Source organism: Gossypium hirsutum, chromosome D11 (assembly GCF_007990345.1).
Source record: "Gossypium hirsutum isolate 1008001.06 chromosome D11, Gossypium_hirsutum_v2.1, whole genome shotgun sequence".
NCBI lineage: Eukaryota > Viridiplantae > Streptophyta > Magnoliopsida > Malvales > Malvaceae > Gossypium > Gossypium hirsutum.
This window is the reverse complement of record NC_053447.1, coordinates 4,932,667-4,942,659: the sequence shown is the minus strand read 5'-3', so window position 1 is coordinate 4,942,659 and position 9,993 is coordinate 4,932,667. Positions and strand designations below refer to the sequence as shown.

At 34.8% G+C, this 9,993-nt stretch overlaps 2 protein-coding genes across 4 annotated transcripts; both read right to left on the bottom strand.

The window, feature by feature from the left end:
- Positions 1–527: 527 nt before the first annotated feature.
- On the bottom strand, positions 528–3,052 carry LOC107911652 (F-box/kelch-repeat protein SKIP6). 2 transcript variants are annotated; one of them, XR_001687955.2, is made up of 3 exons: positions 1,771–3,052; positions 1,338–1,444; positions 528–919 (listed from the first exon to the last, which is right to left on the bottom strand). XR_001687955.2 is itself a non-coding variant. In XM_016839524.2 (2 exons), the coding sequence occupies exon 1, from the start codon at positions 2,916–2,918 to the stop codon at positions 1,794–1,796; it is 1,125 nt and encodes a 374-aa protein (XP_016695013.1). In that variant the 5' UTR covers positions 2,919–3,052; the 3' UTR covers positions 528–919; positions 1,771–1,793. The 2 variants fall into 2 exon arrangements, 1 of the variants encoding a protein (XP_016695013.1); XM_016839524.2 differs by lacking the exon at positions 1,338–1,444.
- Positions 3,053–4,112: 1,060 nt separating this feature from the next.
- LOC107911651 (protein HEAT INTOLERANT 4) lies at positions 4,113–9,822 on the bottom strand. Of its 2 annotated transcripts, XM_016839522.2 has the most exons (14): positions 9,392–9,822; positions 8,941–8,979; positions 8,783–8,836; positions 8,582–8,645; positions 8,240–8,298; positions 7,653–7,777; positions 7,226–7,285; positions 6,529–6,587; positions 6,297–6,376; positions 5,592–5,630; positions 5,346–5,408; positions 5,209–5,256; positions 4,976–5,104; positions 4,113–4,555 (listed from the first exon to the last, which is right to left on the bottom strand). In XM_016839522.2, the coding sequence occupies exons 1-14, from the start codon at positions 9,560–9,562 to the stop codon at positions 4,508–4,510; spliced, it is 1,038 nt and encodes a 345-aa protein (XP_016695011.1). In that variant the 5' UTR covers positions 9,563–9,822; the 3' UTR covers positions 4,113–4,507. The 2 variants fall into 2 exon arrangements, with proteins under 2 accessions (XP_016695011.1, XP_016695012.1); XM_016839523.2 differs by lacking the exon at positions 8,783–8,836 and having other exon boundaries at positions 9,392–9,800.
- Between the last annotated feature and the right edge of the window lie 171 nt (positions 9,823–9,993).

Sequence of the window (9,993 nt, the reverse complement as noted above, 5' to 3'; positions counted from 1 at the left end):
TGTGAAAATAGTGGGTATATTTACTCTAATTAACAATTAGACAATATCGCCCAGTGTAGTATATTTACTCTAATTAACAATTAGACAATATCGCCCAGTGTAGTATATTTACTCTAATTAACAATTAGACAATATCATCCAATGTAGTTTTGATAAGGATTGAGTTCAAGTCCCGCTGTGAATTATATCAGTTGAACATATATTTATATTGATACTTAGCAATTTGTATTCTATTTTGTACTTGTAACTATATCAAGAAAAAAAAAACAATTGAATTCCGTGTGTTGACCTGATGACTAGGGTGTTCATCGCCTTAAGTGTGGTTTAGATTCGAATTGCACTAATCGCGTTTCTGGGTTTTATCCTCCTCTTCTAATTCACCCAAAAAAAAATATAGATAAGTACTAAATATTCTCTCTGTACTGATCGAGTGAATTAATTAGATGAATTGAATCACCACCAATCGGTCAACCTCTAAAAACACACTCTAGAAACCCAGGACAAGATAATCTCTCTCCAAAAACATGTTTACAAATAAGTTCCAACTTCAATAAATTCAACTATAAACAAACGTTTACAACTTAAAATTTCTAACATTATATCCAAATCATAATTTGGGAAAGAACATATGATGACAATGATATCACCACTTACATTACTTGTGCTACAGACACTCTCACACAGTGGACAGTACTGAAGTTAATAAAACTCCTTTATTTTAAACGGCCACATAAGTACATTGATTATAACAGTTATTTCCGAAATGTAAATAAGCTTTTCTAAACAAAGTAACCTTAGAAGAGAGTGAACCACTTCGACCATGAGATTGCAATGCCATTTCCACGGAGTTTAATAGCACATCGCATTAGTGGGATGGCTCAATCCAAAGCTTTGCTGCTTCTGGCATGGCACATTCCTCCTGGTAAAGATGATAGCATCAATATAAAGCATCAACAAAAGAACTAAGAAAGTTGCAACCATGAAAAATATTTACGAGGACATAAGAAAATAGCTTCAAGTTTTTATAAGTTAAATGTTACGTCCAGATAAAAGAGCTAGATAATATACAAGCAAAGTTCGATACACACACATAAAGATTCTATAAACAGCTCTGCTTAACAGTTTCATGCTTTAGTGATAGAAAATGAAAAGTTTGTTTCCTGATTTATTTATCAGATCCTGATTCCATAAGAATAAGCAAGGAGATTAAGTAGCAGTAAACACCTATAGTATTCCAACTCTTCATTTTTATTGAGGGATCTATGTAGACACTCGTGCTTCACACGTACTTCCTCTGAATATATGAAAAATTGAGCATACTCATGTAGGACACATACCTATTTCTCGAGTCAGTAACAAGGTAAACACTAATCCATGAGACCTCTACCACCTTCTCCATGGAAGTTAGACAATGATTGAGAAAAAGAGAGGTAAAATATCAAACCTGCAATTGTAAAATAGCCTAAGGCCCTTAAGCTATGTTGCTCCGACACTTAATTTTCTTTAACTACCACATGTATGTCAATCGTATGCCAATAATACATCGTACAGAATCAGCTAAAAATGACCAATGTAAGAGACAATTTTTTATATGATAGCATCATCATCAATAATTGAAGGAGGTTCTTGATGTCCCAATTTGTGTCTAACATGGGAGTCTGTTAAGGCTTAACAGCTAAGTGAAGATCATTGTTTTTCACATAAAGATGAAAATTCAAGATGTTAACAATAGAGTATGAAATTAGAAGGATTCAAAGCAAAAAACTTTACCAGCCAAGCGTTTCCATTGAGTTTCACAAAGCAACTGCCAAGCAATGAACAATGGAAGCTTCTCTGGGAACCAAAAGAACAACATCAGACCACTCAATGTTCCCCCATAACTCCCCAGCTTCATTTGTCTTCACCTCAATCTCAGCGCATCGAATTTCCGTTTCTTTCCCACCTTCATTCTTTGATTCCCAGACCACCATCAACTTCCCTCCCAAATTCGCCATCGTAGCACCGCATAGAAACCTCGGCAACCCTTTTTCCAACCCTTTCAATTCCTTCCAAGTCCCTTCCTTCACATCATACCCCCTTATATTCCCCAAATAATCATAGCAAAACAAAACCCCATCGATCACGCAAGCTCTCCCTCGCCACCCATTATCCAAATCACTGTCCACCGTTTCCCAATTCCCGCTTTTCACTTCGTAGCAAACCCCGTTTCTATCAGCCATAGCGTAAACTTTTCCATCAATAACAGCGCTCGCATGCATCAATTTGTCCCGGATTTGGATCGGACTTGGAACGGAGTTCCATTTCCCCGTTTTGGGGTCATAAACTTCAGCCCAGTTCTTCGATCTAGCCCAATTATCAACCACGCAACCGCCGATGACGTAAATTTTATCGTCAAAGGCTCCGGCAGCGGCGAACTCGCGGGAAACATGCATGTTCGGAGCTGGTTCCCATTTGTGGGTCCGGCAGTCAAGGGACCACACTTGTGGAGAAGGGATGTCTTTAATGGAGCCGCCGAGGACGTAGATTTTGTGGTTGATGGCGGCGAAGGCGGAGCCGACTAAGGAAGGGGAAGGGATAAGAGGGAGGGGGATGAGCGAGTATTTGGGATTTAATGGGTTATTGGGGTTTTGGTAGAGTGTGTAGAAGCGCATGAAGTGGCTGGTGTGGAGGCGGAGCGAGATGTAGAGGAAGTGCTCGGCGCAGCTGAGGAGGGAACGGGCGGCGTAAAGGAGAGGCGAAGAGATAAGGGATTTCATTGATTTTGAGACTAATGAAAGGGTTGGGTGGTGGCGTCTTGGGACTCGGGCTATGATGTTTAAAGCCAAGTCGTCTGGAAGAGATGGTATTAGCCGTGGTGGCTGTGTTGGTTCCGGTGGAGTTGATGGTTTGACGGCGGCGGTGTTGGTGGAGGTGGACATGGTTGATGGATGGGTAGTTGGGGAATTAGTTGGGAGAGGAAGAGTTAGTTAGACAGCGGTGAGTCATTTTAACTGTCACTTATAGATTGGGCCTCGGCCTTTTTTATGTATACTCTGCTCACTTCATGAACCATTATTTTAGTTTTTACGTTATAAATAAGGCTTAGTATGTCTTTTTTTTCTTTTTTTTTTGGTGAAAAAGGCTTAGTATGTCTTTTTACACTTTTTAATATAGCAATTATGATATATTTAGTAGGTAGGGTTAAATTTTTAGTATTAATTGTGAATTTGTTTAAATATGATGGTAATAATTTTTTTGAGTTTTATGATTGATTTAATAAAAATTAATTATTAACATTATTAGTTAATTATGAACTTTAATCAAATCAACTCTAAAATAAATTTTTACAAGTGCAGGTATATGATAAAAAAAATATAACATGTTAGAAAAATATGTCAAATTCGGACGCCAAATAATAGTCTATCAATAATTTGTGTTATAAGATTCTAATTGCTTTTTTATTTATTAATATATTGTTTGGTATTATATTTTAGAAAAAAAAATATTAATATATAATCATATTGTACTTAAAATTATTTTTTATTACAAAAACATTTAATAGAAAAATAAAATTTTAATGGATTTTGCTTTTTAGTCAAAATTAAGGTATTCACTGTCAATAGCATTGATTAATTCTCTCAACATAAATAATCTCTAAAAAAATAAACAACTGGTCATAAAATATGCTCTATTCTCATAAATACAAACTAAACGCTCAACTTCATAATTAATAAATGAGATAACCACTACATCACAACTCATAAATTTTAATGCATTTTTTAATTAAATTTACTTGAAATATTTTAGCTTTGAAGTTTATAAACTGGATATTAGTATGAAATAATTGTTGTATGCTCTAAAAAAAATGGTCATATGCATAATTCATGATTAATTTATTTGATCTATATTTAAATAAAAAAATTAATTTTGTACTTATAAATAGCAAGTTTGATCAAGTTAACCCGAATTAGTAAAACACCAAACCCAAAAACCAAGACACTTTTGAGTGAATTGGATATATTGGATTTCAGGAGTAGATTGGGTGAACGAAAGATCCCCTGCCCCAGCCATCCCATATGCTAATGGTGCAGTTTTCCTTGCCCAAAGGTTTGGGAGCTTATCCTCCAAAGAGATTTAATACAGAAACAAGCATTGGGCTAGTTTTTTTTTTCCCTTTGATTTTGCTCAAAGAATTGAATCGCCATATAAATGTTACTCTACTATTAGTTACATAAAGTGGGAATAAAAGAGAGCTGAGAAGGATAAGGTTAAATCTGAAAAGGGATGCTTAATGCTGTTGGAAAGGGGATTTTAGCACCTTAAAGCTTGAAGGAATCCTTCAAAAAATTTTAAAAGGCCACAAGGTCTAGGATTTAGAGTTTTTCATCTGAAATTACCCGAGTTTGATGGAGGCATCAGTGCCATGATCACTAAACGTCCGGGAAAAAGCAGACTAATGCTAGGTAAGCCGAAGCAGGCTTTAGAGAGTAACCCTCAACTGGAACCAGATCCTGGACAAAAAGCTCCATTAGAGAATCTCATGAGCCTTCCCATAGTACCTGTTTATAAATGGAGCCTGCAAGGCAGAACCACCCAAAATAATAAATAAATGAAAAGTATAATTCAGAAAAATAACCAATCATACCATTATTCTAATTTTCTAAATGATTACTAATAGGGAAAGTGTCTAAAGATAAATTATTCTGCTTTTTCATTGATGACATTTAAATCATGAAATTTACCAATTTAACTTAAAATCCATGTATTTGGACAATGCTTGGAAGATTGCATCTCAAGAAATGACATGAGAGTAATGAAATGCTTTAATTCATCATGCAACAAGCTCTGGTAATTATAAAAGAAACCTTCAAAAAAGGGGAAAAAAAGACTATAAAGAAAACCTGCTTATAACTATTACAAATGTATGAAAAACAATTAGTGCTGATGAGACATGATGTTAAAACTATGTGTAAGGCAGTATTTCATAGAACCTTACTTTAACATTTGATACATCAGGAGTATCCGGAGTTTGAACTGGGTAGAACTTGTAAAATCTCATGTTCTCGAATGCTGCTTTAGTTTCCTGGCTCATTTCTTCGAGTGCTTTTTTGCGAGCTTCTCTTGCCTATAACAATGGAATTGGGCAAATTAGTTAGCCTACATCCAAATTCATCGTCCCTAACCAAAATATATTTTCACAAGTCAAGAAGCAATGTTGCCAACAATTACCTGCCGATTAGCTTTCTTCGCCTCTCGAACTTTCTCCTTGACAAACTCCTACAAGATCAAAAGCTTGTCGGGCTGAACTAGTAGTTGGAAATACATAATACCTGCAATTTATTGGCTGATCTTCAAATGAAACTCACCTTAAAAGCATTTTTTTGATCTTTATCTAATTCATCTTCCTCGATCAGCTTATCAGTAAACTCCTGCAAATTGGTAGAAATGACAAGAACAAATGAACAGCCAAAGCTAAAATGATTGATCGAGTTTTAATAAATAAATAACCAAATATTGAAATAATACCAAGCTACCAGTTCACATTATTCAAATATCACAAAAAAATCATGCTAATTGGACAATAACATGATGATGAAAGAGTTAAGTCTTACTTCAAGCTCATCCAACTCCCAATCAAATTCACAAAAAACCTGCAAGACCGTAACGGATGTATCAATTTACGAAATATTTGGCAGATTATCCCAATAAAAATGGATACACGCAGTATAGTCAAGCACTGCCTGGACAATAAGGCACAACACAATCTAGCAAAAGCACCTCAAACCTCTCCAATCAAAATAATTCTTTAAGATGCAAGGACACATCAAACAAGCCGACTTTTCTTTTAATGAGATATTTTCATTTGAAGGACAGTTTACAGTTCAAAAATAAGAACTAGATTATGTCCATAAACTAACGATGCTTAGTTCTTGATCTCTTGTCAACTTTTTTAAACATCTACTATATAGCTCAAGTTTGCAAGTATAAGGATGCATTGTTACATTTCAGAAACCCACCCTCTGCAATGTTTGAACTTCAAGCCTCCAAGTTTTGACTGTTAGGAGTATCATAGATATATACATAAATACATATGCATGTGTCCATGGCTTGTTTTTTAACTCTTTGCTTCATTCATGCAAACACCTTTTTTCAGCCATGAGCCTTAAAACAGTGACTCAAACAAACCCTGAATGCAACAGTTCAATTACCAAAGCATGATAAGCTCAACCTCTAAAACCAACTCAATCCACCCAATAATGTCAAGAAAGTCTACTGTCGATCATAGCTAGTTTTCTCAGAAAATATGAAAACCTTACCGGCTTTGGTTCTGCTGGAAAAATTATCTGAACCTCAGTGCTTTGTTCAAGTTCGTCTTCCTTCAAAGGCTGATAGAAATCTGTCGATAGAGGCATTCCAAACAACAGAGCAATAAATAAGGGTTCTTTTTCTTCGAATTTTCCTCTTTGACAAGTCATCGGGATAAGCAGCAGATAAGCGAAGTTATATATAATCCACAATTTAACATTCGGAGATATTTAGAGAACTCACAAGGCAAACAATACTCATATTTCTTGAGTCGGTCTATTTTCATTTGTTTCAAAGCAACCCTGCAGAAGGAATTTCAAATACAAAAAGTTAACCCAATATACACGCATGCATTGAAAACACACAAACACGGTTTAACACACCCACATTCAGGGGGAAATATGATAGAGAAAGACATTTGAAGTTAGTAAGTTTGCCCTGAAATAACTGTTTACTGTCCATGCAAGACAGAAATTAATGTTTGTTCAAAGTACATTATCAAATGGGCAACATTGCTCATGCACGAACATTACATAGTGTTCTACAGACATGGACATTTGAATAGGAAATCATAAGGTCCAAATATTATCAATGCAAATTGATAGGAAAGTGCTCAAGCCTTTGTGGATGACCACAAGGTTCAGTGATATTGTTATTTTCAATAAGCAGGACAGAAGTCTCTCAGTCTCAGCACTTCGTTTGGTGTACTGTTCAAGCATGGACACAACAACAAAGCTTATCAGAGTGCACTGACAACTCAAAGGAAACAAACCGGATTCCAGCACTTAAACCCTCCGGAGCACGTACACAACATACAAGTCTACCTTTAATATGGCAAAATTCTTTTAGAGAGGACCAAAAGCAGCAATGTGACCCAAGTTGACAATTTCAAACAAATAAAATTAAAGAGGATTGTAAGTGGTAGGCTGCATAATTATACCTTCTTTGCGTGCAACTTAAGATGAATATTTGAAATATCAGTCTATCTACTTGGCTGTCTCTGTAGAGGAATAAAAACATGCAAGCAAGTGAAAAATTGATTCAAAATCAAATTAAAGCAGTAGGCAATCATAATTTTGTTGTCCATTACGAGTAGAAAAGTGACAAGCTTTACCTAAAAATTAACAGTTTTTTTTTCTCATTTACAATGTAAAGCTTTTGTATGTAACTCTCATTCATAGGAATATCAGTTTGTGGCATTAGTGTTTTTGGATTTAGCAAAAAAAGATTTCAAATCAAAATTAATAAAAACGAAAATAGATAATATTTCATTTATCAACTTGGCCAACTATATGGATTAACAAAATTAAATAATTCCCCTAAACAACTTTAAATCTGATCAGAAGAAAATGATCAAAACTAGGAACCTTTTCTCAAGTGGAATATATGGAACCCAATCCATTTTCATTTGTTTCATTGAAACAATCTCTTCAGCTTCTCTCTGCACCGAGTTAATACCAATCTTATCTGAAGGTGGGAAAGGAGACACAACCTGGAAAGAAGAACCAAAAGTCCAAAATTAGTTGATAAGAAAATACAACTAGATCATGTAGTTGCAGTGACCACTAAACAAAAAAACAAAGATGCAAAGTTATAAATCATAAAAGAAACAAAACTGAAGTGAGAAGATTTTAACTCTCCAACATTCAAGACTGTTCCTAATTTTGTCCATATTAAAAGTGACAGCACACTAACTCTTTCTATCAAAAGAAAAATACAAGACATTCAGATGGAAGCCCCAAGTTCAGAGATTCTAAGCTGACAACCGCAACTCAAATGTTAAAATGAGCTCAGCAATGGAATATATAACTTCGAAACCACACAGAGGTACGGCTGAATAAGATTTTATTACAACTCCTCCCACTCATCACAAGTTGAAGAAGAAAGAAACATGCTTTGAATCAGTTTAGCATGACAAGCATTAAAATCACTTCACAACAATGTTAGAACTTACAGCCACAACCACAGGTATACAGATGACTTTGTTTTCTCCCTTGTAAGGAACCAGTTGAGCTACACAAATAAAAAATAACTAAAATTAACACAGAGTAAAAAGGGACAGATCAGAGTAAATTGAAACTACATGATGCAAGAAAGAAACTTACGGGAACGTGGCTCAAATCAAGAACTAACACACAAGGTCTCTTTCTTACCTTTTAACATGATAATAAATAATTAACAATAAAAGAGGTATTGCAGATGATGGCATAAAACCCCATTTTCTCCCTCACGAACCGCAATTTGTCTATATTAATGTGCAAAAAGAAAAAAAGGGCCAGGGCTGTGAGCTACTTACGCTCCGTACAACCAAAGAGATAAACTTTCTTCCCGTATAGCTTTCCTCCGTCTTCAAATGCATCCTGACCAGAAAAATGAACAGTAAAAAAGTATAGTCAGCTCTAAACCAAATTTCGGATATACTTGGGAGAAAACAAAAGCAGCAAACTAGCAACTAAAAATGAGAAAAGACCAAGCCAAAAAAACTCCTGCAACTCACTTCTAGATTCGAAAAGTTCCAGTTGAATTGGTAAACTGAGTCCAATTGATCCCACTTTCACACAACAAAAGAAAAAAGAAATGTAACCAATAGAACTCAAATTCATTAAAAAGACAAACAAAAAATTATATTCAACGCACGAAATTCAAAATTCCAACCTCAGTTCCAACAGGAAATGCAGCTTTCCATAGGTCTTCCTGCAGAAAATAAATTGATAGTTTTCATCAAAATTTAATTTTTTTTTTAAAAAACAAAAATAAACCAAGACATCACTTCCACCCCCACCCCCCCCCAAAAAAAAAAAGAAATTTAACTATCTCAATAAATAGAATTTAAGCTCCTTATTTGCATCCATTAAGCATTAATCTTCACATAAGAATGCGGAAAGCTCATATACTAAAATTTAAACTTCACCGCGGCGTTCTCCACAGTTAAAATCTCAAATATTAAGTTCAAAAAATAGCGCATAACCTAAATCTTTTAACCTTGTAACTATCCAGATATTCAGTAAACACGAAACTCATGATATGCATATAAAGAAAATTAAAACCCAAAACAACAAACTTAAAACACGGAAGAAAATAAAATGAAACGGAGAAATTATAGTACCAAGTTACGCTTATCTTCGAAGAACTCAGGCTGGGACTGAGGCTTGGAGGTCTTAGCACGCTTAGCTTTGGGAAGAGGTTTAAGGTTTTCCTTTTGACTCTCTTGTGAAGCTTTTACTTCATTTTCTTCTTGTTTCTGAGAAGCTGCTTTTCTCTTAGCTCCCTTCTTCATTTTGAATTTTTATTATTAAAGATGAAAAAGAAAACAAAGGCAAAGCAGGTGAGTCAATGAGAGAGAGCGAGTGTTATTTAGGGAGATTGGCGATGGATCCGTATTCAAATTCTATAGCGGCAACTGAACGATACTTTTTTCTTTTTCTGAAAGATGCAAGTAAACGATAGACAAAACTCAACTATTGTGGCGCTTTTCTGTTTTTGAAATTTTGGTGGCCGGCTCAACCGGCTGTTCCGAAAAAATTATATTTCAATTTGAATTTAATTAATTAGTTTTCACGTGACTTTATATTACAGTTGGATTTAAAAAATCTTTTTCGTCATGACTTTTTTTTTAGCAATTGCTCTGACTTGATATGTAAAATTTTTTAAAAAATAATAAATCTGATATTTAACATTTAATTTACATTTTTCTTCAATGAAATTTGA

What these genes read in the sequence shown, in the direction of transcription:
- LOC107911652 (XM_016839524.2), bottom strand. Translation starts at nt 2,918, where the DNA reads ATGTCCACCTCCACCAACACCGCCGCCGTCAAACCATCAACTCCACCG.
- LOC107911651 (XM_016839522.2), bottom strand. Translation starts at nt 9,562, where the DNA reads ATGAAGAAGGGAGCTAAGAGAAAAGCAGCTTCTCAGAAACAAGAAGAA. An exon ending in TCGAAGATAAGCGTAACTTG is followed by an intron (nt 8,980 to 9,391) that starts GTACTATAATTT and finishes TATTTTCTGCAG; the next exon opens with GAAGACCTATGGAAAGCTGC. An exon ending in GTATACCTGTGGTTGTGGCT is followed by an intron (nt 7,778 to 8,239) that starts GTAAGTTCTAAC and finishes TCTTCTTTCCAG; the next exon opens with GTTGTGTCTCCTTTCCCACC.